Source organism: Leptopilina boulardi, unplaced genomic scaffold (genome assembly GCF_019393585.1).
Source record: "Leptopilina boulardi isolate dan_hultmark-lab unplaced genomic scaffold, ZJU_Lbou_2.1 LbouV2_131, whole genome shotgun sequence".
Classification (NCBI taxonomy): Eukaryota; Metazoa; Arthropoda; class Insecta; order Hymenoptera; family Figitidae; genus Leptopilina; species Leptopilina boulardi.
Genome location: NW_026137676.1, coordinates 604789 through 632283, shown reverse-complemented (window position 1 = coordinate 632283; position 27495 = coordinate 604789). Strand labels below are relative to the sequence as shown.

Here is a 27495-nt window from a genome sequence, read left to right as displayed (position 1 = left end):
GCATTTTGTATTACGTACACTGAAAGAAGAAAAGCACGGAATCTGAAATGGAGAAGTTCAGCATCTGTACACCAAGTTGAGCGCAGCAGCAGCGTCACTGTGTGATAGATGCCGTACTAAAATGTGAAATGGATGTTGTACTTGGCTTGAGTATAGATACTGTACACAGATATGAACTGTTCAGAAGTACAGTATCTGTCGGTCGCTATGAGACAGATTCCGTATAACTTAGTTCACACCGCAGCCGCCCTGCTAGAGCTTAGTATCTGAACTATGAACGACACCAATTGAACAAAACTAAAGAACGGATACTGACACCTATTTTACACGGCCGGCGGTCGTCACAGTACGGATTCTGTGCTTTTCTTCTCTCAGTGTAGGCATAGTTCTCGGAAAAATCATACAGTACCAATACTTCTGCTTCTTTCAAATTTTGCTTCCTATCTTCAAGGTACATTGATTGCTGCTTAGATATGAATGAATGTGGTTTCAGTTTAATTAGTTTTTTGCAAAGTTCATCAACAAATTCGATGTTCGATAATTTGCTCGTTATTAAATTTGATCTGTCAGTTGATGTCCATAAACTGCATAAAACATTCTCGATGCATGCTTCATTTAAAATATTTATCATCATTTCTGAGAAGTCTTCAATGCTAGGGCAGTCTTTGCAGTTAGCTAAAAGACATAATGCAATTGGATCCTTACATGTAATGAGTCGCAGACATTCTTTATAATTTTCAATTGGTTGATTCATTGTTTTTGTAATCTCTTTAATGTTTAGCGCATCAAGCATTAATTTACAATTTTCGTGAATTACGCATACACATACAGAATGTGTACCGGAACCTCCAGCGAAAACACAATGTTTTGGCCGAAGCTTAGAAAATGTACTAAAACTAACTGGGTTATTAGAATTCATTTTTTTAAATTCCTGATGCAACTCTTTTAAATCTGCTAGCAACAAGCGTTTTTGAAATACAGATCTTTTTCCATCAATTTTTACTGATTCAGTATCTTTTTTACCAGACATCACTCTACTGTAGAGGTCGCTGTTATAAAATTCGATAACTTTATTCACAGTATCTTCAGGTAACCTCTTTCCAGCCTTAGAAGTGGTTGAAGCTAAAACTTTACTATTCTATCATAAAGTTCTGGCTTTTTTTAGCTAATCGTCGTTAGGTTCCAAATTCTGTAGCTATTTTGCGAATGCTCCATGATAATGGAGCTACGGTAAGAATCGTGAATCTTATAGGATCATTTGCAGGCAAGCTTAAGAATTTGTCCTTCAAACCACAAAATAAATCTTCTAACTCTTCAAGTCTAAAAGATTTAATAAATGGAATATCATCTGTTTCTGAATCACTGATACTGTTATTGATCATATCAGTATTAACGGTTTTATGTGAGTTGCTATTGTTAGGATCAAATTGTTTCGAATGAAAGGCATTATTTTGCTTTCCAAGTTGAAGCCTACAATTAGCACATATCTTCGAATTGACATGAGCATCAGGAAATCTTTCACGAATTTTTTTTGAAATTGGACGGAAACCTTTTCCACGATGATTTGGTATTTCTAAAAGAAAGAAAGAAACAGAATAGCTCTGAAAAGAACTGATTTAAACGTATAGAACACAAAAGCACTACTCACCTGCGAAAGTCTACGAAAAATTAGTAATATTTTAACCTAAATCTATCCTATACTTATATATTTTCCTATGCGTCTCGCTAGTGAGTGAACTTAGATGTCACCACCTAGCGGAGAAAAAGAAAACTACAAAGTAAAAGGCGGGTAAATTTAAAATGAGAAAAATTTAAAAAGTTAATGTTACAAAAGTGGCTACTCGAGTGATTTTGGGGTCGCTGATTACGAATCCGGTGTTAGTTTTCAAAAATCCAAAATGGCGGATCCAATATGGCGGACAAAAATTGAAAAATCGTTTAGATTCGACTGAAACTTGTTACTCGGGGGTTTTTGGGGTCGCTGATTACAGGTCCTTTATTAGTTTTTAAAAATTCAAAATGGCGGACTCAAATTAGTAGCCCAAAATTTAAATAATTAAGTTAAACACGTGAAATTTTTTACTCCGGGGTTTTCGGGGTCATTGATTACAAATCTGTGGTTACTTTTTAAATATTCTAAATGGCTAACCAAAAATCTAAAAAATTGAGCTAAACTCGTTAAAATGTCTACCTAAGGGTTTTTCAGGACAATCTTTACGAATTCATCATTACTTTTTCAAAAATCAAAATGGTGGACCAAAATTTAAAAAATTGATCTAACTTTTTTATATTGAACGTAAAAAAGTGCCATTTGAACTTAGAAAATACAACGCCAGATAACTTTTTATGGAAATTACGTGAGGATTATTTAATTAATAATCACAACACTAGATTAATTTTTTAATTCTATTCGCTATTTTGAATTTTAAATAGAGATTTGTCATCAACCATTTAAAATTTTTTAAAACTGACATAGGATTTGTAATCAGCGACCAAAAAAACCCCTATGTAGACATTTTTACAAAATTAGCTCAATTTTTTAAATTTTTGGTCCGCCATTTTAAATCCGCCATTTATAATTTTTAAAAACTGACATAAAATTTGTAACCTGCAATCTCGAAAACCCCCGAGTTGTAACTTTCACGAGCCTAGCTCAATTTTTAATTTTATCAGCCATATTTAATCCGCCATTTTGAATTTTTGAATTTTGAAAGGAGATACGTTATCAGTTTGTAAGTAAACTATGTTGTCGTTATTTTTATCGTCATATGTGAAGCTTTAAACAATAATATAGATCATATTAGTGAATTTTTTGTGTTTTTTATGTCGTTTAGGCGCCATATTTAAGTCGCCATTTTGAATTTCAAAAAGCGCTCAACGGGATTAAAAAGTAGACATTCCAAGCTAATTTTTCCAATATGCTAAATTTTTTTTAAATTAAACCAATTATGGAGAGGTGGGGTGGTCCGGTTGACAAAGAACGTCCCATATATATCCAAAATAAATTTTTTAAATACTTTTTCATACTTGTTTGAGAAATTTTAATGTCATTGATCAAAGAAATTCAATTCATTCAAGAAATTTAAATAATAAAAATCACTTTTCTATAAAAACGTACGTCGGACATTTAAGTTTTTGGTCTTATAATTTTTGTTTTCTTCCATCGGTGATATTACTAAAAATTTTATAAACTGCAGAACAATGACTTTCATTATGGGTTTTAAATTTAAATGTGTGCATCATATGACTCATTTAGAATATTTGTTTTATGATATAGTTTGTAATAATTTTTTATTACTATTAGAAGACGCTTCTGTTGGTCGGTGTCGCAATACGTAATATAAACTTCAAAAACTATATAATTGACCCATACTGTACTATATTTACTTATATTTTATTGTACTCGAGGAACTTTCTTATTTTTACGACGAACTTTAGAACAGATATCCATAATTTGTTCGTTATATTTGTATTTTATTTTTTTTAATTATTTTAGGTAAACGTCCTAAACCAGTTTGCGTTCTGATGCCAGGAGGATTTTCAAAATTTTGTGGAAGGATATACTCTATTAAAAGAGAAAATGATCAAAACTTTCAAGCGTGCCTTGGTTTGGAATTACAATCGGCTGCTGATCTTGAAGCTAGTTTACGTGTCAGTTGTTTTAGGTAACTTTACAAATTTTTAATCTTTTTTATTTATTTATTCAATATTCCAATACTGCATTCTACTGTTTTGAACGTAGAACACAAAACCAAAATTTTTTGTAAAGTAGACATCCTAAATGCACATCTTTCGAAAAAGGAAAAAAATTATATTTTTGAACCCCTGCAATGAGAACCTCCCCTTAAAGCAAAACAAACAACTCTGTCTTCGCTGCACTAAAAAACCGAATTCATGTTGGTCCTATAAAATATCCACTACTCTATTAATTTTGTGTTTACTCAAGAATTTTGGGTTTCTTTAAAAAAAATGAAATCTTAATGATGGTATCAGATTTCTTGATCCATCTCGCAATGATACATTCGGTATTCTATTAATCGATGGTAATGAATTAATATAATTGAAATTTTGTTATGATTTCTAATACAATTATTTTTAGCAGATCGAATACGTTAACAACTCCATAACTGAATTTTTACATTAGGAATATTATCAAATTTTGGGTAAATAAAAGTGATAACTTGTCCCGTTACTGGTGTATCATACTGACTGTAATTTTTCAATTTAAGCATTATAACATTTTTAACCATTTTTCTGTTGTTTATAACTTTTAGTAAAAGTATTCAGAAATATAAAAACTATAAGTGACAAAGAAAAATAGGAATCAACGCACGGGCATGGACGTTGTACCATTCTGCCTGTAACTCTTATAAAAAGACAAGGCTAAAGCTTACGGCTATAGGAGTTTTTGTGAAGGTATTGAAAAATCTGGGTAATTCTCGACTTGGACGAGAACACTGGAAACTAGCATTTGAGATCATGACTCTGGAAAAGATTGATTGTGCCTCGTCTGGAACTTGTTATTCGTGTGTATTGCAGGTCGCTGATCACAAATATAATATCGGTTTTTAAACATTCAAAATGGTCCCAGGATACACATATATAAAAAATACTTCCTTTCATTTAGTTTCTATATACTGGATAACATTGGCATTAAGGATATTTGGATTTTGAGGACAAAATATGATAGTGGATAAAATTTGTTTTGAATATTTATTTTGATATTGGAAAAAAATATTGATTGTTTTATAATAGTGGATGCTAGATTTTGGAAAATTAATTAAATAGAAAAAAAGCGGGCTGAATATTGTTTTACTAATTAAAATTATTTTCTGGGTTAAATAATAATTTGTGAGCTGAATATTGTTTTGAATTATTTTTTTGTTGTGGATAAGATTGTCATTAAAGATATTTGGATTTTAAGGATGAAATTGGTATTGAATATATTTTGATATTGGAAAAAAATATTTATTATTTGATAATAGTGGAAGCTGGGTTTTGGTAAAATTTTGGTATTGGATAACATTGGCATTAAAGATATATAAATTTTAAGGAGAAAATTGGTATTGAATATATTTTGATAAAGGAAAAAAATTCATGTTTGACATTAGTGGAAGGTGGCTTTTTGAAAATTAATTACATAAATAAAAAGCGGGTTGAATATTGTTTCACGTGTTAAATAATACCCTAATAGCATCGGATATCCGGCGAGTAATTGCAGGATATCTTGGAGAGCGGAAATGTCAATATTCATAAGATATCCATAGGATAATGCAGGATATCCTTCAAATATACAAAAACATATCCCCAGGAAATCTGTTGGTTATCTGTAGGACATCCTCAGGATATCTAGAAGATAAAAAGAAACTGCATCAAGAAGTGAATTTCGCATGTAAAATCGTTAAGAATAATAAACAAAAGTTAGACACTATGGAAGTTGCAATTAAATCCTATGAAGATTTCGATGAAAATAAAGTTCCACAGAATTATTTACGTTTGATGAAAGTATAATTCATGAGAAAAAGATCCGTTATCACAAACTTATGTATATTTACAAGTTATGTAATTAATGCTTTAGAAAGTAAATATCAAGTAGATGCTATATATACTGATTTTTCGAAGGCTTTCGACAAGATAAACCATGGTATTCTTGTGGCAAAGCTTAAGGCCTTGGGATTCTCTACAATAATTACGAGATGGATAAATAGTTATTTGTCAGATCGACCATCGTCGGTACGAGTTGGTTATGCATATTCAAATATTTTCATACCTACCTCTGGTGTTCCCCAAGGTTCGAACCTTGGTCCTCTACTATTCATACTTTATATCAATGATGTTTCTTTTGTTTTTCAGCATTGTTCATTTAGCTTATTTGCTGATGATCTTAAAATTTACAAATCTATATGTAACGAAACTGATTTTGAAAACATACAATCTGACCTTAAACGCTTACATGATTTGTCATGTCACATGTCACAGGCAAATTTTCTTTTCTTTAATATTAACAAGTGTTTGACATTTACTTTTTCAAAAAAAAGAATCCAATTTTATTTGATTATAAAATTGGAGACGATAAGTTATTGAGAGGAACCTCGGTTCGAGACCTGGGTATAATGTTTACAAATACTTTCTCACTTGATGAACATATTTCATTAACTATAAACAAGGCTCTCAGGACCCTCGGCTTTGTCACAAGAAACGGTAAGTTTTTTTTTGATATATCGACCCTAAAAACATTGTACTATTCTCTTGCGAGGTCCATTTTGATTTGCAATTTTGTTGCGTGGAAACCCTATACAGAAAATGATATGTTGCGTTTTGAGCGTGTACAAAATATTTTTCTGCGTTTTTTGGCAAGACAGTGCGGTATTGTGCGAAACTATCAAAACCATGATTACTCTGATCTCATGAATTTATTTAAAATACCTTCAATCTCATCGATGTTCTTAAAGGCTCACTTAATTTTTTTATATAGAATCCTGAACAATTATATAGATTGTCCAGAAATTTTGTCAAACATTAATTTTTATGTTCCCGAGATAGGTCTCAGAAAACGGCAGTTATTTAAAATTGAACGACACAATACTAACTATGGAAGTAACATAATTTATGAGAGAATTTGTGATGAAGCAAATATATTCTGCCCTACGATAGACTTTTTTAATGCTTCTTTAAACGCATTCACTACAGCACTGCGAAACTTATTATTTGATTTTAACAACAATAATACCACCTAGCGCTTACTTTTAGTTTTACTTTAATCCTCGGAGCACACACCTCTTTTTTCGAACAAGTAGCACAGTCTGGGTCGCTTTGACCCTGTTTACTTTACAAAACTCCCCCATTTTTGAACTATTGGACTGATCAACACAAAAAAAATATTTTTTTATTCATTGAACCTTGTAAAATAAGAATATGCAGTTTAGAAATATTATTAAATTATTTGCATATTGAAAAAAAATTCGTGAAGTTAACTAATTAAAAAGAAAAAATTGAATTTAAAAAAAATGTAACTTTTGTAATTTTTAATATTTTAAGCTAAAAATTGGGATTTATATTCTCGAAGTGTGTTAGAATAAGGGAAAAAATACCACCTTATTTTATTTTTTAAAAAAGGTATTTATTTTGTAGTTTAACGAAGGTAACTTTTAAGACGATAAAAATGTGATTTTCGACACAACTTTTTAAAACTACTTTTTTAATAACATATTTACTAGTATTTTATTATTTTCTTTGGATTATCATGTTACTTATTATTCCTTATTAGTTAGTTACCACTATATGGCCTTAGGTTCGTGTTGTATTGCCGACTTTTCAAATTACACTTCATTGAAATTAATGACAGGGTCTGTGTGACCCAGTATGTGCTCCGAGGGTTAAATTGAATTTTGTAAATTTCTTAACAATTTCTTTATATTCTTAGTACTTAGTACGAAAGGGCATTTTCTTTTCTTTTGTAAGCCCGTCTATTTTTGAAATAAATAAATAAATAATGTAAGTTTAGTAGTGCGTTACATTTCTTGTGTGAAAGTCGGTTAGATAGATTATTTAATAGTTGCTGTCACAAGAGAAAAGTAAAGTTAAATGTTTAATGTTCTTATCAGTTTTATTTCAAAAATTTTATTTTTTTAAATAAATGTATAATATTTCAAGAATATTGTGTACAAATTTCAAGCTGATTGGAGAAACATTGACGAAGTTATGAGCATTTGAGCATTCAAGTGTCGGTTACTCTGCGGGCTGTGTTTTCGTATATTTCGAATTTAGTTTGTGTTTAACCTTTTACGGACATTTCGGAATGTTTTCTGATGTCGTTAATGTGTATGGATAAATTTTGGGGTCGCTGATTACAAATCTGAAGTCAGATTTCAAAAATTGTCAAAATTTAAAATTGCGTTTTTCTCGAAATGACATTTTTGAAGTCCATGTTCACGATATCTCAAAATCTACTGAACCAATCGTTCTGAAATTTGGCACAGTTCTTCTTGACTAAATTCCCCAGGTAACTACGAGAGCTTTTTTTTAATAAATATTAATTATGCAGTATAAAATAGATCGATTTTTTCAGCGAAAATCAAGTTTTTTGGTATCAAGTGCTGCAAAAAATAAAAAAAATAAACATTCTCGTAGTTAACTAGAAAAACATCTCCTTTAACAAAAATTTTTTTTGGATTTAGATGAATCTGTTGCGAGTTACGTTGAACACCGCAAATCCATTTTTTACGAGGCTCCTGAATAGATTTACTGCCACGCGTTGAATTTGCAATATTTTTTAAAGAGAATTTAGGAAAATATACTTCAAATATTGTATTAATATTTAGAAATTAAGTTAATAAAGTAACACACTTTATATCATCGAAAAAAATTATTAAAAAAGTGCCTTTTTTACACCGAATTAACCATACCCCCCCCCCTTAAGCTTTGATTCATTAGTCTTTGCCAGCATGGGATCAAGACGTTTGGAAAGACGAACTTTTACCGAGTACTGGTAACATCCCACGAGGTCAATGCTCTTTTCAAATGCCCCTCACAACAAAAGGATATCCTGAGGATATTCTCAGAACATCCAAACCGCTGTTACGTAGGGTATTTTTGAGATATCCTGGGGATAAAATGAGGATATTCTGAGGATATTCTAGGGATATCCCTGGGATGTTCCAGGGATATCCTAGTGATATCGTGGGGATATTCTTGGGATAAACTTGGTATATCGTTAAAATATTCTAGAAATATCGCTAAGATCTCCCTGGGATATCATTATGATTCAAATTTTGACTATTTGAGATAGCGATTTTTTGATACAAATGGGTTTCCCGTGATTGTCAATCATCTTTCAAATGTGGGCCTTAAAGTTGATAATTAGAAATATATATGAGGCATTTCATTTGAAAACGATCAGTCATGACTTAGATTTTTTTAATATTTCGTTTTTTTGTATTGTTTGGGGACTTAAATAAGTGTGAAAAATTTTAATTAAAAATCTTAAGTTTTTTTCAAGTTATTTACATTAACAAATTTAAGATACTTTTTTTCCTTTTCGCTATAACCTTTTCAATTTTCTTTGTACAGAAAAGTGTTTTATATGTTTTTTCTTCAAAAATTATTGAATTTTAAGAAAATGATTTTTATTTTTAATATTTTATAATTTTTATATTATTTATTTAAAAAAAAATTTTTTATTAATGTTTAAAGCTGTTATCGGGCTAATTTCGATCTAAAAAAAATCATGAATATTCTTCAATATTATACAAATTACATATTAAAATTTGGTGAATGCATTATGTTTTGTTCTCGAGAAAAAAATTTTTGAAATGTACCGTGCATGGCTCTAGCGGTCGCATCGGTCAGCGCTTGGGTTAGATCCTATGCTGCGCGCCGATAGAGCCATGCACGGTAAATTTCAAAAAAAATTTTCTCGAGAACAAAACATAATGCATTCACCAAATTTTAATATGTAATTTGTATATTATTGAAGAATATTCATGAATTTTTTTAGATCGAAATTAGCCCGATAACAGGTTTAAATATTAATAAAAAAAAATTTTTTTTAAATAAATAATATAAAAATTAAAAAATATTAAAAATAAAAATCATTTTCTTAAAATTCAATAATTTTTGAAGAAAAAACATTTAAAACACTTTTCTGTACAAAGAAAAATGAAAAAGTTATAGTGAAAAGAAATTTACCGTGCATGGCTCTATCGGCGCGCAGCATAGGATCTAACCCAAGCGCTGACCGATGCGACCGCTAGAGCCATGCACGGTACATTTCAAAAATTTTTTTCTCGAGAACAAAACATAATGCATTCACCAAATTTTAATATGTAATTTGTATAATATTGATGAATATTCATGATTTTTTTAGATCGAAATTAGCCCGATAACAGCTTTAAACATTAATAAAAATTTTTTTTTTTAAATAAATAATATAAAAATTATAAAATATTAAAAATAAAAATCATTTTCTTAAAATTCAATAATTTTTGAAGAAAAAACATAGAAAACACTTTTCTGTACAAAGAAAAATGAAAAAGTTATAGCGAAAAGGAAAAAAAGTATCTTAAATTTGTTAATGTAAATAACTTGAAAAAAACTTAAGATTTTTAATTAAAATTTTTCACACTTATTTAAGTCCCCAAACAATACAAAAAAACGAAATATTAAAAAAATCTAAGTCATGACTGATCGTTTTCAAATGAAATGCCTCATATTTAAGCCAAAAATGCGATTTTCGACACTTTAAATTCGTTTTTTATGGGACTGACAGAATGAAAAATTTTTTTTCTAACACACGCACCGAAAGTACACCATTTCTTACCTGTGTAGCGGAAGAAAAGTATGTCTTTTCTGACGAGCGGGAGGGAAAGTTACATTCCCTCCCGGTGACGTCACTGAGCGGGAGGGAAAGTTACTTTCCCTCCCGGTGATGTTGTTATTAGGTATTACATATTAATCAAACTATGAACAATAGTGAGTCTCAAACGTCTGGTACACCACAAGTAGTAACTATACTACTACCAGACACAATCATACCATCATCAATAGTATCCACACTACCGCGTTTCAACTTTCGGTATACGTGTGTTAGAAAAAATAGTATGTGCAACTCAGGATGAAAATGATTTCCACTCGTGTTTTACAGTTCTCGTCTTCACTCGCAAACCTTCGCCTGCGGCTCGTGCGCTCGCTACGCCTCGAACTGCAAACTACACTCGTGGAAATCAACCATTTTCCTCCCTAGATGCACAATATACTATTCTGGCATGATCTTGTTCAGTGACTTTTTTGAACAGTAAATTAAAGATTCTGGCCACTGTGTAGCGAAGACTAGGGACAGGAGAAACAACTCGGCTGTTTGCCCACATGGAGCAGTGGGCTAGATTGTGCCAAATAACATAAAATATGTACAGTTGAGCAAGTGTTTCATAGTTAGCGCTTGAGTTGGTTTCAAGAGATTTTTTAAAGAAAAAGTAGAAAAAAGAATTCTTGTAGACAAGGTATGTCATTTTATCATTACATTATAAATACATCCAAAAAATATGTTTTCCATTTTTATTTAATTAATTTATATGTTAGGGTCGTTTTATGGATACCTTAGGGACATTTTTAGAATTAGAGGTCTTTCTTTGTCAAAAAATTTTAGTGGCCGTTGAACATTCTTAATATTTAAAAGTTACAGTTTCCAAGTTTAAAATGTTCTAACATTTTTAAATCTAAAATAATCATACGTCTTTAAGAAAAAAATTTAAAAATCTAATTATTATTATTTTATAATAATTTTTGTATTCATGCACATTCAATTAGTCCTTGAAATTTCTCATTATTATTGAAATATATATATATGTATATGTCTTTGTTTTGCTAATGAGAGTTGTCGAGGGTTTTTAGCTGCAATTTGTTTCGTTATGACCCTTCGAGGTCATACTTTTTTTTCGAACGTGGAGGTCACACTGGGTGATTGCCACTCTCATCGTCAGTTTTAAATGTGTTATTTAAAAATATTTAATTTTATAGGGTCTGTGGTCGTTGCACTTGATATTGTTTATTGTCACTTACAGAATGATTTTTAATGTTTAAAATGTAACAGCCCCACAAAAAAAGATTTTTTTTGTCCGGCGAACTAGACTAGTCATTTCTCATGTATTTTGGGTCGCTGAATCCGAATCCGGGGTCAGAATTCACAAGTTGGTTCGTTTTTTCTTTCTAACCTCAAAAAACTTACTTTTTCGGTACATTTTGAGAGAAAATGAAAAATCGTAACCTAGTTTTGAAATTTCGACCATGGATTCCAGTTTAGAAGTTAAATTTACTTACCACAAGAAGACTATAGGATAGGAGATCCAACTTTGCTTGATTCTAATGGAAATCAGTGGGGGGAATAGTGGGATAGGAGGACGGTGGAGCCTTTATTTCGGCCGTTGCGTAGTAAACGAATTTAACTCTTCAGCGCATACTAACACATGTCGATGAACAGCTGTTGCAAGCTGTCACTTTGCATTACTTTTGTTTAGCATAATATACAAAATCTTGTATATTTTTAATTTAAGACACTTATTTCAAATATTTAATTACAAAAAGTACAACTTACCTCATCTTTGGGAACACAAAACAAATGTTTCCGATCTTCTTTTTCACTTAAACTACTTGAATTGCAATTTTTTACACAGCAAACTCGCACCATTTTAAGTTAATTCTATTTTTTAATTAAATAATTTTCGAAAATAAAGTAAATAAAACCGCTAGCATGTAGACAAAATTCAAATTTTCAACGTGTGACAATGTGCTTACCATGTATATGTATTAGTGTGCGCAGAAAGTTAAATTCGTAAATCGCACAATGGCCAAACCGAGAAGCCCCACCGACCAGTCTATCTAGTGCCTTTACATACACCCACCATTAAGTGTGTCCTCCTGTTCTGTAGTCTTCTTGACTTACCACTTAAATATATTCTTCAAATCGAAAATGGCGCATCCAATATGGTGGACGACAATTTTAAAAATCAATCCAATTTACTTCAAAATGGTTACTCGGGGGTTTTTGGGATCGATAATTACGAATCTAAGGTCCGTTTTTAAACATTCAAAATGGCGGATCCAATATATCCAATAAAGGCTAGATGTAATGCCGAATCCAGCTTGCGAAAGCAAGATGAAATTATTCAACAAACAAATGTAAGATGGAATTATTAAACCAACGAAGGCAAGATGTAATCTACAAACCGACAAACAAAGATAAGGGATAAGAAGCCAACGAACAAAGGCAAGATCTAATCGATAACCCGATCAACAATGGTAAGGATAATAATCCAACTAACAAAAGCATGATGTAATCGACAACCAGATCAATGAAAATAAGGGATAATAATACAACATCTATTAAGTTTACTTAATCAAATTTGCAAACATGCAATACAAATAAGATGTAGAATGGAATAGAAATAAATGAAATGATGATCTACTGATCGTGTTTCGTTTCTAGATTTTTTGAATGTAAGCTGAAATCATATAATAATTTCAGACTAAAATTAGTTTTCTTATATTACATTATCAGGCTCACCAGAGTTGCCAATGACCCTACCTAAACGCTACTGCGCTTGCGCTACGACAACTCTCTTATAGGTCGAAAAAAGCGCGCTTATATAAAATGCTTAATAATAAGAAAACGTTAATAAAACAATATAAAAATATTTTCACTATTGAATTTATTTTTTTTTGTTAATTATATTGCTTCTTAATAAAAAAAATATTAATTTACTTAATGTACTTAAGTATGTAAAAATAATAATAATAATTATAATATTAATAATTTTATTATATTTATATCATTATTGTTATTATTTTTTTATAAAATATATAATCTATTATTATTATCATCAATTTAATATTTATTAATTAATTATGTAATATATTATTTATTTTTGTTATTATCATTAAATTGTTATTAATTAATTATCTATGATATATACATATATATTTTTTGAAAAATTTAGCGAAATTTTTTTGTACTTTTTTATGAGGAAAATTTGAATTGGGAAAAAAGTACAAAAAAAATTCAATTCATTTTTTTGAAATATATATAGATGTAATATACTTTTGTAGATTTATAATAATAATTTATTGAAAATAATGATAATTATAATAGATTATGAATATTTTATTTAAAAAATAATGACAATAATGATATAAATATAATAAAATTATTATTATTATTATTATTATATACTTAAGTATATTAAGGAAATTAGTATTTTTTTATTAGGAAGCAATATAATTAACAAAAAAAAAATAAATTCAATAGTGAAAATATTTTTATATTGTTTTATTAACGTTTTCTTATTATTAAGCATTTTATATAAGCGCGCTTTTTTCGACCTATAAGAGAGTTGTCGTAGCGCAAGCGCAGTAGCGTTTAGGTAGGGTCATTGGCAACTCTGAGGCTCACATTCAAATAATATATTTTGAAATGATGTTTTAAAGCTATAAATGTTTCTAGATTGCTTTTTGTTTACTATGTTGGCTGAAAAAGAATTCTAACAAAAAATGTTTAGTCCCAGAAATGCCTTCGTTTCAACAAAACCAAGAAGTCGATGAAAATAACAGAGAGATTGCCCTACCTCCTCGAAAAAGACGAAAAGGGCATAGGGGGTTAAGTATGCAAAAGTTGCCCCCGCATATATTTGGCTAATATTGGCCCCATGTATTGGGGGGTCATTCACTTTTTTCTGCTCCACCAAATAAATTGGTTTAAAGATCAAAATTTTCCTTATTTTTCAAGCTTTAATACCGCACAAGAAAAATGAGGTGATTCAAAATAACACAGCCCCACAAAAAATTTTTTTTTGTCCGGAGAACTAGACTAGTCATTTCTCACGTATTTTGGGTCGCTGAATCCGAATCCGGGGTCAGAATTCACAAGTTGCTTCGTTTTTTCTTTCTAACCTCAAAAAACTTACTTTTTCGGTACATTTTGAGAGAAAATGAAAAATCATGAGCTAGTTTTGAAATTACGACCATGGATTACAGTTTAGAAGTTAAATTTACTTACCACTTAAATATATTCTTTAAATTAAAAATGGCGGATCAAAAATGGCAGATATTTTACAAATTGTTCCGATTCGCTCGAAATTTGGTACTTGTGGGTTTTTTGGGTCCCAGATTACGACTCTGGCGTCAGTTTAACAAAATTAAAAATGGCGGATCCAAAATGGCTGGTGAGAATAGTAAATTTAGTAGATGGGGGTTTTTCTGATCGTTGACTGTAAATAAAAATTCAGATTTTTGTAATTTAAAATAGGGAGTCTTACATACTGAATGTAATTTTGTTAAATTGATACGATCTATATTGGATCCGCCATTTTTAATTTAAAGAATATATTTAAGTGATAAGTAAATTTAACTTCTAAACTGTAATCCATGGTCGTAATTTCAAAACTAGCTCACGATTTTTCATTTTCTCTCAAAATATACCGAAAATGTAAGTTTTGTAAGGTTAGAAAGAAAAAACGAACCAACTTGTGAATTCTGACCCCGGATTCGGATTCAGCGACCTAAAATACGTGAGAAATGACTAGTCTAGTTCGCCGGACAAAAAAAAATTTTTTTTTTGTGGCTGTTATATATCGAGATTTTAACCTAATTGATATGATCTGTAAGTTTCATACGAATCTGTCAAGAATTATAGGCTCCAGGTGTGTCTAATTATCCAAAAATTGTTTTTTTAAAATAAAAAAATGAAAATTTGAAAATTTGTTGAGTGTATTTAAATATCTACAATTGAGGCATTTTACGTGTAATGTCCTGAGTTAAAAAAATTGATTTCTCGAAAAAAAGTGAAACTTGGGGAAATTGTTGTCCTTCCTAATAGTAAAATATTCCAAAAAAATTTTTTGACTTTTTTGAAATTTTGGGGGAGATAGAGGGGGGGGGGTCAATTTTATCAGTTTTCCCTTGACACCGCCTACTATTTAAATTTTTTCTGTCCATAAAAGCAATAAAAAAATTTTGGGAGGTATGTTATTTGAAGGTTTTTTCAGGCTCTTTCCAATGGTGAATTTCGTTTTTTTTAAATATTTGAATTTTAACCTTGATTTTCTATAATTAAACATAAATTTGCTATTTTCACTAAAATTGGTGCGTTTTTTTTAAATAAATAATTGCAAACGAAAAAAAAATGCAAGTCGATTCGCTTCGATTTACAAAAGTTATTGTGTCAACAACATTTTGTATCTACGGACATACATAGATATAGACACACAGACAGACACTTTCGCCAGACCATGATTTTTCGATTCAGGGCACCTCAAAACGTAAAGATTTCATGGAAATAGAAAAAGTCAATTTTTGACCAATTATAATACCTTCTCATGTGATGAGAATGCAAAAAGAAAACAAACATTGTTTAATAAATTGTGAGTTAACTATTTTGAATCACCTCATTTTTCTTGTGCGGTATTAAAGCTTGAAAAATAAGGAAAATTTTGATCTTTAAACCAATTTATTTGGTGGAGCAGAAAAAAGTGAATGACCCCCCAATACATGGGGCCAATATTAGCCAAATATATGCGGGGGCAACTTTTGCATACTTAACCCCCTATGCCCTTTTCGTCTTTTTCGAAGAGGTAGGGCAATCTCTCTGTTATTTTCATCGACTTCTTGGTTTTGTTGAAACGAAGGCATTTCTGGGACTTAACATTTTTTGTTAGTATTCTTTTTGAACCAACATAGTAAACAAAAAGCAATCTAGAAACATTTATAGCTTTAAAACATCATTTCAAAACATATTATTTGAATGATTACCCTACTCGCGTAACAAGTCAACTCGTGCTCGCGATCCTCTCGTATCTAAAGCAGAAGTATTGTGTTTAATGTATCATATATGAGAGATTCTTTTTCAATCGCCCCAGCCCAAAAAGTCAATGTTCTGAGATTGGCTTCATACTTTGGTAAATTGTTGTCCTATATGATAGTAATAAATCCCTAAAATATAAACTCATTAAAAAAATATTTGTAGAAAGTAGAGGGGGTTGAAGTTTTGACGTTAAGGGTAACGTTGTCATTTTCAAATCCGTATAACTATGACAAAAGTTAATGGATTTTAATTTATCTAGAATGAATTTTAAAGCATTTTTCACGTACTTTTCAAAAAAGTATACGAAATTTAAAAAAAAAAATTTTTGACCCCTTTTTTTCAAAATCAACTCTTATTTTTCGATTTTACCCCTTCGGGTATTTTTTTTTTTTTTATTTTCATTGGAAAGCTGAGGTTTTTTCCCATGAGCTATGTAAATATGAAAATGGGACAACAACAATTTTGTGAGAAACAGAATATTAAAGTAGGCGGTGCCGATAAGGGTGCCGTTAAGTGTAACATTGTCATTTGCAAATCTGTATAACTATGACAAAAGTAAATGGATTTTAATTTATCTATAATGAATTTTAATGCATTTTTCACGTACTTTTCAAAAATGTATACAAAATTAAAAAAAAAAATTTTGACCCTTTTTTTTCGAAATCAACCCTTATTTTTCGCTTTTCACCCCTTCGGGTATTTTTTTTTTTTTTTTTTATTTTCATTGGAAAGCTGAGGTTTTTTCCCATGACCTATGTAAATACGAAAATGGGACAACAACAATTTTGTGAGAAACATAATATTAAATTAGGCGGTGCCTACCTAAATCCTCAAAGATGATCTTCAGGTATACCCCTTATCGGCACTGCCTACTTTAATAATCTGTTTCTCACAAAATTGTTGTTGTCCCATTTTCATATTTACATAGCTCATGGGAAAAAACCTCAGCTTTCCAATGAAATTAAAAAAAAAAAAAAAAAACCCGATGGGGTGAAAATCGAAAAATAAGGGTTGATTTTGAAAAAAAGGGGAAAAAAATTTTTATTTAATTTTGTATACATTTTTGAAAAGTACGTGAAAAATGCATTAAAATTCATTATAGATAAATTGAAATCCATTAACTTTTCACATAGTTTTACGGATTTGAAAATGACAATGTTACCCTTAAGGTCGAAACTTTAACCCCCTCTACTTTCTACAAATATTTTTTTAATGAGTTTATATTTTAGGGATTTATTACTATCATATAGGACAACAATTTACCAAAGTATGAAGCCAATCCCAGAACATTGACTTTTTGGGCTGGGGCGATTGAAAAAGAATCTCTCATATGGGGGATCTCGGGTAAAGTGATCAAAGTAAAAAAAAATTTTGTCTCAATTTCGCTCAAACTGGAGTAATTTGTACTTCTATTGGGTGGTAATTTATCGTAAAAAAATTTTTCAATTTGGACCAATATTTACTCGGGGGGAGGGGGTTGAAGTTTATGGGTAGCGTTTTCTTTAATAATTTTTTTTTCTTGAGTATCAAAAAAAAAATTTTTATCAACATCAGTTTCGATAGCTTTTTTAATGCTCTTTCGATTGAGAACATGCATTTTTGAAAAAAAAAATTTTTGAACCAAAAAAAATTAATTTCAAAATTTTTTTTGACTTTTTCGGGGTAAAAGGTACGATTTTTTTTTTTTTTTTTTTTTAAAGGAAAGCTGAGATTTTTTCCTGTAGGGACATGTAGTTGAAAAAATGGGACAAGAAAGATTAAACCTTGAAAATTAACATTTTTTATTCACTTTAGCGCTGCGCTGCGATCTACCACGTGACACAATAGTAGTATGGTACTTTAATGAAAAAAATATTCATTTTATATTATTTCTTAGTCAAATAAAGACTCATTGCAGTCAAATATTCGAATAAATGGATAAATTAATAACCAAATGAATGATGAATTGATATAAATGTGTATTTATTTGATAAGACTGATTACTATAATAAAGTAAACTCTTATTAGTATGCTACATTTATTTTTGAACCGATTTTATAATTTCCAAGATTCCACTTTATATAATTATTATTCATTTATTATTATCCAAATTTAAACGTTGATGAAATACAGGTATTTACTCAATAACAGTTTCAACCCTGTAAAATGCAGAGAGCATTAATGTTTCTCTCCAAATACCATACTACTATTGTGTCACGTGGTAGATCGCAGCGCAGCGCTAAAGTGAATAAAAAATGTTAATTTTCAAGGTTTAATCTTTCTTGTCCCATTTTTTCAACTACATGTCCCTACAGGAAAAAATCTCAGCTTTCCTTTAAAAAAAAAAAAAAAAAAAAATCGTACCTTTTACCCCGAAAAAGTCAAAAAAAATTTTGAAATTAATTTTTTTTGGTTCAAAAATTTTTTTTTTCAAAAATGCATGTTCTCAATCGAAAGAGCATTAAAAAAGCTATCGAAACTGATGTTGATAAAAATTTTTTTTTTGATACTCAAGAAAAAAAAATTATTAAAGAAAACGCTACCCATAAACTTCAACCCCCTCCCCCCGAGTAAATATTGGTCCAAATTGAAAAATTTTTTTACGATAAATTACCACCCAATAGAAGTACAAATTACTCCAGTTTGAGCGAAATTGAGACAAAATTTTTTTTTACTTTGATCACTTCACCCGAGATCCCCCATATTTGGATTTTTTGTTACTGAAATATCTATGAAATTTTAGTTTCTCATCTGGTGTTGTTTAATCTGTGCTATCTTGCTTATTTTAAGTGAAAAATAGAAATATTACAATTCCATTTTGCAGTGAGTTACTAACAGTTCTAAATACATTTATCAAAGTGTCAGGATTGTGAATTTGTGTTGTGGGCCCTAGTTATAATCTTGGCAGACCTAGGTAAATGCACTTATTGTAATGCTGAAATTAAAGGTGATGCTTTGATAAAAAATACTACACGGACAACAGTCCGTGTGGTATTTTTTATTATCCAGGTTGCGTTGGTCATGCTATTAATAAAAGTACTGGAAAAAGGAAGTGTTGCTCACACAAACCGACTTCCAGATCTCTTTCCCCTACCACTTCCAACAATATAACAATTGAACAAATTCTGAAATATTAAATGAATACTATATAAAAGCTAAGAGAGATTCGGAAAAGTTTATTGGGGACAAAATCGATTCTATTAAAGAAAAAATCTTGGATGTGGTTAATTCCGTTTCGGCTTTCTCGACAAAATTGGATGATGCTGTTGAGAGAATAGATAATCTGGAATGTAAATTTCAAGAATTTCAAGACATTAATGTGGGTTTAATGAATATCAATTCTGCTCCTATCTCAGAAAATTCTATTTCATCTAAGTGTTTAAGTGAAATTTTGGATAGAATGAATAGAAGCCGTAATTTGATCATGTTTGGATGTCCTGAATCAGAAACAAATGGTGAGAATCAAACATCAGCAATGAGTTCAGACCTTCATAAAGTTAACCAATTTCTTAAATCTGTTAATGAATTGCATGATTGCAACAATATAATTATCTCACGTTTTGGTAAATATCAACAGCACCCCGCCCCTCCACGTCTGATTCGAATCACCTTCGACAAAGAGAAACCATGTGGGAAACACTTCGTTCTCACTGGAAGAAAAAGAAGGCACATTATACACTCAGCTACCTAGAGTCTACCTTACATAATGATATAAGGAATTGTGCATTCAACTGTACTCATGTAGCAGATCTGGACCTATTAAACGAGATTATTATATATTATCAGAATGTAAGAGGTATAAATACTAAATTAAATATAATAAAGTCTAAACTTGATGTAACTGAATGTGAAACTGAAACTTGGCTTATTTCGAGTGTACAAAATTTTGAAATCTTCGATGCCCATCTATTTACTGTATATGGCTCATTTCATTTAAATTGTCATATTCAGCTTCCAGAAAAGTTGAGTTGGAAAATTTTAATTTTAAGGTTGAAACTAATTTTTTTATACAGTTTAATATGTTAAATTAACAAAATAAATAGTGGTCACAAAATTAAAGTCATATATTTCTTATGGCAAACGGTTTTTTTTGGCAGAAATCGTCATATCCTTATAAAAAAATTTTTTCTGTCAATTTTTGATAAAATAATAATACTAAATATAATTTGATTTGATTGGTGATAAATATACTGAAGGTTTTGGGGTCGCTGAATCCGAAATTGAAGTCAGATTTAAAATATTCAAAATGGCCGATCCAAAATAGCGACCATGAAAGAACGGTGCTGAAAAATGACCAAAATTTGCCCATGCGGGAATTATGAAAAACGAGTAGTTTCCCATAGTTTAAACCCTGCTGAATCCGAAAATGATAATTAGAATCTTGCAAACCTGAGGGAAAGGGATGAAAAACTACCCCTAAATAAGCAATTCCAATAATTCACGACAATTAAAATGCAGTCAAGTAACTGTTACATCCCGAGCGAAAGGCGAGGTTAATAAATATGTATATTTTGAATATAATTTTAATTTATAAGGGAGGCAAGGTAGGCTGATTACAGTCAGATTGGTAAGTTCTGACTATTTATTTTTATGTGAGATCGTTGTTATCTATCGATCCTATGGGGGTCGTCTTTATTAATTTATTTAACAATTGGTCAAACTTTATCCATTATTTATAAGATTTATGAGTTTTATGATTAGATTTTGAATGAAATGAAATAAAACGAAATTATAGTAATCTTTTGATTTATTTCAATAAATTATTTGAAAAGCAAATGATATGAAAAAGTACAGTTTTGATGTGAATACAGGTGTTAAAATTTAATATGAAAAAATAGAAGTTAACAAATAGATAATTGGTACTTACAACTACCTCTTATGAGGGCCGAAAAACAAGATGATTCAAGTGGTTGACACTTGAGAATTTAACGCAGCGGTGTTATTTCAACTTCACACAGAATCGTTGTTTTACACACACTGTCTTTAGTTCGTAACTTCTGATATTTCACTTGGTATTTTAGATATATTCCAAAAGTTACACTAATACGACGGTTACATACGAATTTTAATAATGTCTCACAATTCAGTTTATAAGAGAACTTATTCTATTGAACACGAGTTTACTTGTACTGTTGGACTTGAAAGATTTTACAATTATCGAAAAAGAGCAAAATACTGACGTATTACTTGACGTGAAGTGCGATCTTAGAACCGGAGAACTGACGACGCCCCATGCTAATTGCAGGGTTTTTATACTAGCAAAATCATCCTTCAGTGGGAGAAAATGAGCAGAGATCACGTCCTGATTGAATTATAATTTTAGAATCACGAAGACAATTTCTTGGATCTAATAGATATAGGTCGGCATATGCATCTACAGTCTTTTCTATAGGGGTATTGTATTGCAACGCGAGGCGAAAGCTACCCTGTGGTCACGTAGCATAAGCTTATGTGCTTGCGCCTCGCGATGCAATATATGAGTCATATATTGACTTCAGTTGCGGATGCTACAATTTTCTATTGGTAATGGTGTGAAAATCATATCAACTGGCATAGTATAGCTGTAAGAAGACTAAACATTTAGGTCTCTTACTACCAAGAGTATTATTAAATGTACATGCGACTTGATATGATGTAAACACATCGGTAGATATTAGCCTATGCAACTGCATAAGACTCATCGTGAGAAAAGAATTGAACAAAGAATCCTTTATATTAAACCAAAATGCTTCCAAAACAACTCGTAGCAAACATGATTGCTTGCAAATATTAACAGAAGGAATGGGTGACAACAATGAATTTTCTTATATACACCCTCCTTCTACTAATACTTGATAATTTAGATTAGTTTATGTATATACGTGTTCTTTATACTTTTAAGAAAAGATTTTTGTTACGGGATGTAACATAACATCTAAAAAATAAACCAAAATCGCTTAAAATTTGTTACTCGGGGGTTTTCGGGGTCGCTGATTACGAATATGATGTTAGTTTTTGAAAATTCAAAATGGCGGATCCAGTATGGCGGACGACTTTTTTAAAAAATCTTGAGAATCGCCTGAAACTTGTTACTCGGGGGTTTTCGAAGTCGCTGATTACGAAAATGATGTTAGTTTTTGAAAATTCAAAATGGCGGATCCAATATGGCGGATAAAAATTTTAAAATTCCACACAATTTGCTTAAAACTTGTTACTCGGGGGTTTTCGGGGTCGCTGATTACGAATATGATGTTAGTTTTTGAAAATTCAAAATGGCGGATACATTATGGCGGACGAAAATTTTAAAAATCCACATAATTTGCTTAATACTTGTTACTCGGGGGTTTTCGGGGTCGCTGATTACGAATATGATGTTAGTTTTTGAAAATTCAAATTGGCGGATCCAGTATGGCAGACGACTTTTTTAAAAAATCATGAGAATTGCCTGAAACTTGTTACTCGGGGGTTTTCGGGGTCGCTGATTACGAATATAATGTTACTTTTTCAAAAATTGGAAATGGCGGTTCCGATACGGTTGGACAGTTTTCTATGAACCGTCGTATTCGCTTGAAACCACTAATATTTACTATTTGAATTGTTCTAGACATCACTTACTGTTTATTTATACGTATACCCAAGAAGCACGTAATATAACCTCAATATCAAGGTAATATTACACGTAAGATTCGTAATATAACGCTGTAATATTACAGTAATCTTACAGTGATTTTAAAATGTCCGCCTCAAGGTAATATTACCGGGAATATTACTGTAATATTAACGGTAATATTACAGTAATATTACAGTAATATTACAGACTGATTTGAGTTATTCATAAAGCATAAAAAACGTAAATATATTATAAGTCAACTTGGCTGGTTGGTAAAACTCTGGACTCGTGTGCTTTGAGTTCGGGGTTCGATTCCCTGGATGGGTAGATTTTTTTCGTAAAGAAATATTCCCATAATATTACTGTAATATTCTCTTACCTTAATATTACGGTATAATATTACTGCAATATTACTGTAATATTACCTTAATATTAGCGCGTAATATTACAGTAACATTACCGGTAATATTACCTTGAGGCGGACATTTTAAGATCACTGTAATATTACAGCGTTATATTACGAATCTCACGTGTAATATTACCTTGATATTGAGGTTATATTACGTGATTCTTGGGTATACGTATAAATAAACAGTAAGTGATGTCTAGAACAATTCAAATAGTAAATATTAGTGGTTTCAAGCGAATACGACGGTTCATAGAAAACTGTCCAACCGTATCGGAACCGCCATTTCCAATTTTTGAAAAAGTAACATCATATTCGTAATCAGCGACCCCGAAAACCCCCGAGTATCAAGTTTCAGGCGATTCTCATGATTTTTTAAAAAAGTCGTCTGCCATACTGAATCCGCCAATTTGAATTTTCAAAAACTAACATCATATTCGTAATCAGCGACCCCGAAAACCCCCGAGTAACAAGTTTTAAGCGATTTTGGTTTATTTTTTAGATGTTACTTGACTGCATTTTAATTGTCGTGAATTATTGGAATTGCTTATTTAGGGGTAGTTTTTCATCCCTTTCCCTCAGGTTTGCAAGATTCTAATTATCATTTTCGGATTCAGCAGGGTTTAAACTATGGGAAACTACTCGTTTTTCATAATTCCCGCATGGACAAATTTTGGTCATTTTTCAGCACCGTTCTTTGTTTCTCGGGGGTTTTCGGGGTCGCTGAATTCGAATTTGATGACAGGTGAACCCAAAAATCTTAAATACGTACGATGAAATCAAATTTTTTTTGAAAGCTCTGTTTGAAACCTTATTAGACTTATAAGTGATTTTTAACTGAACTGCGAAGGGGTTAAAAATTATATAGGCAAAATGCAAAATTTATGTCCTTAAACATTATGAACATAAAACAAATAAACATCTATTCATTTCGCCGAAAGAATTAAAATAAAAAATTTTTGGGGGTGGGTTATAATCCCATTTTATGGAAATAATTAGGGGGGAGGGTTGCGTATACGGGTCATGTAATACACGATTTATGCTATAATTTAAAACTTTTTTGAAGTTTTTACCAAGTCAGGTTAAAGAGAAAAATCATATTAAACACCCATAAAAACATGTTTCTTGGGGGTTTTTACCCCCACTTTTTCAAAATTCTCACATGCTAGGCAATTTTAAGATCCGGGATCGTGTTCAGCGCCCAAAAGTACATTAGAAACCATTCTGATATCAAGATAAAAGAAAAAAGTTTTATTTTGTAGGCCTCTGTGATTTATTACGTTTACTGAAGCCGCATATATACAAATTTACGTTACACTTATGACCATTACACTGTTGACTTTTTGCTCGTTTTTCGCTTATAAAATGAAAACGGTTATACTTATATCAACAGGGTTGGTCTCATTCGAAAGAGAATCCAAAAATACATTAAATTCCATACCGATATAAAATTCAAAATATTATCTAACCATTTTCAAGGCGTTACACTGTTGACAGAAATTCAATTACAAAAGTGTTTCGGCTTTTTCTACCTCCATGACAAACGAGCAGATTTATACTTATATCGTTTTCGTTTTTTTCACACACTTCGTTGTTGTGTTCTGCTGCTTATGCGATGGTAAAGAAATTTTTTTGCTCATAAGGTAATTTAAATAGCAGGTAAAAGTAGGAAATTCTGCCGGCAAAACGTAAAAATACAAAAGTGAGGGACACGTCATTTTCATTTTTTGGAAATTGTATGAAATAAAGTTTAATTACCAACACTTGATTTTCCTTAAATATAGAACTAATACTTCACGAAACATTTTTTTAATCTGGTTTAAATACTATATTTTCGACATTTCATTCATTTGAACATTGAAAATGTCTCCGGGGACACATTACACTTATGACATTTTGCCTGCTTTTTGTTCTGCCAATATTATGAAAATGACTTTTATGTCCTTGTAAGTAGAAAAATTATTGAATATTATTGCTTTTTACTATATGAACAAATTAATTTCAAGTAAGGTTATATCAAATAATTTTTTTTGGCAAGGGACACGAATATGACAATTTAAATGAAATGAGCCATATAGAGATGACATGGTTAACAAACAAGGCGGAGGCGTTTTAATAGCAGTTAAAACTAGACTGGATTCTTTAGCATTTGATATTACAAATATTAGATATAATGCTCCAAAAATTAATACTGTTACAATTAAATTAAAAATTGAAAATTCAATATTTTTCATAATGGCTGTCTATATTCCCCCCGATTCATCTCTTTCACAATTAGAAAATTTTTTCGATATTTTGTCTGACCGTAAGTCGTATATTTTGCATAATTTCATGATTTTGAACAATTTGAGTCAGTTCAATGATATTTGTAACATTAACGATAGATATTTAGATTTAGTTTTATCATCTTTTCTTTGTGAGGTGACTGATAATGAACTGCCTTTATTACCAGTGGACAAGTATCATCCGCCGCTAATTGTTGAATTCGAAAGCTGTTTACATAAAAATTCTTTGAATGACAAATTAAATAGTAATCCAAATGACTTATTTTATAACTTTAAACGTTGTAATTATGATACGTTGCATGCTATGCTAATTAATATTGATTGGTCACAAATTCAATTTTCTGATGATGTTGATGTAGTTGTTGAAAAGTTTTATCACTTGCTTTATGATATATTGAAAATTGAGGTGGGGTTTGTTACTAGAGCTTTTTCCTCTGATTCATATCCTAATAGGTATAGAAAGGAAATTAATCAGCATGGCTTTGTGCCTAGACGTTCAACTGCAACTAATTTGTTTACATTTATTAATAAAATAGAAAATTACTTGTTATATAAGCAGTAGGTTGATGTAATTTCAAATCTTGGACCTCTACTTTTTGTGATATATATGAATGAATTGGACTCTATTGTTTGTAATGACTTTCTGCTGTATGCCGATGATACCAAATTATTTAAAGTAATAAATTGCATTGAGGATTGCGAAAACCTCCAAAGCGATAATAATAATTTTAACACTTGGTGTAATAATAATTCCTTGGATATTAATGTAAGTAAATGTAAGGTCATGACTTTCAGGAGAAGGAAGAGGGCTATAGAATATATTTATGAGGTTGACGGAATAAATTTAGAAAAAGTTTATTTGATAAAAGATCTGGTAGTTCATTTCACACCTTCACATAGATTAAATACACACATTGACACTATAGTTAGTGAAGCTAACAGAATCCTGGGATTCATATTCCGATCATGTAATAAATTTAAAAACATAACTGCTATCAAAACATTATTTTACTCTCTGGATAGATCCAAATTTAATTACTGTTCCTCTGTTTGGAGAAATAATATTACTTATTTATCTGATGCTATTAATAAATGTCAAAAATATTTCTAAAATTCATTTACTATAAAAAATACGGTGTTTCATTAATCCAGGGTTCTGACTACGCTCAACTATGTAGCAGATTCAATGAACTCTCTCTAGAGAATAGGAGAGATTTTGATGCAATACTGCTTCTTTTTAAAATTATTAGAGGTTTCATCTCTAGTCCGTATTTGCTATCTGAGATACCGTTTTGCCTCCCTTAGTATCATTCTCGTAAGTCAAGACCTTTTTATACGGCTCGCTCAGATAAAAATACACCAGTGTTAAAAATCTGTAATATGTATAATATAATATAATCGCCTTTGCATAGTTTACTCTCTGTCAACGAAAACTCTGCAGGGTTGCGGACAGAATGAATGAATGAACTGGCAAATTATTACATATAATAATAAAATAATAATAATAATAATTGTTATTTGTCTTAAGCTTAAAAGGTAAGAATTATAAAGAAAATATACGTTCTTATAATAATGCATTCGCCAGCATGGGAGCTATATTAGACATTTCTAGGAGATATGGTCCTTATGTTTTTCGTGTAAGTGGACAAGTGTATCACAATACATAAGCTTTTCATCTTGATACCATTGAAGCTGTGCTTGAACTATTAAAGAATAAATGTATTAAAAAACGTTTATTATGATTAATGAAAAAAAAATTATTAAGAAAAATCAATCCTTATGCTAAAGCATTTGAAATGATGGGAGAGGTAAAATTAGAAGAAGAAGCACTATCAAAATCTAAAAACGAGCTTATAAAAAATATTCAAATGGGAATTAAACAAGACCG

At 30.6% G+C, this 27495-nt stretch overlaps 1 protein-coding gene across 5 annotated transcripts in view; it reads left to right on the top strand.

Annotated features, from left to right (window-relative positions):
• Nucleotides 1-27495, top strand: part of LOC127291318 (protein PFC0760c) — a 288501-nt gene that overhangs the window by 246352 nt on the left and 14654 nt on the right. For all 5 annotated transcript variants that reach the window (XM_051320387.1, XM_051320386.1, XM_051320388.1 and 2 more), the window contains one exon: nucleotides 3497-3665. In XM_051320387.1, coding sequence (XP_051176344.1) covers nucleotides 3497-3665 — 169 coding nt within the window. The remainder of the gene's footprint in view (nucleotides 1-3496; nucleotides 3666-27495) is intronic.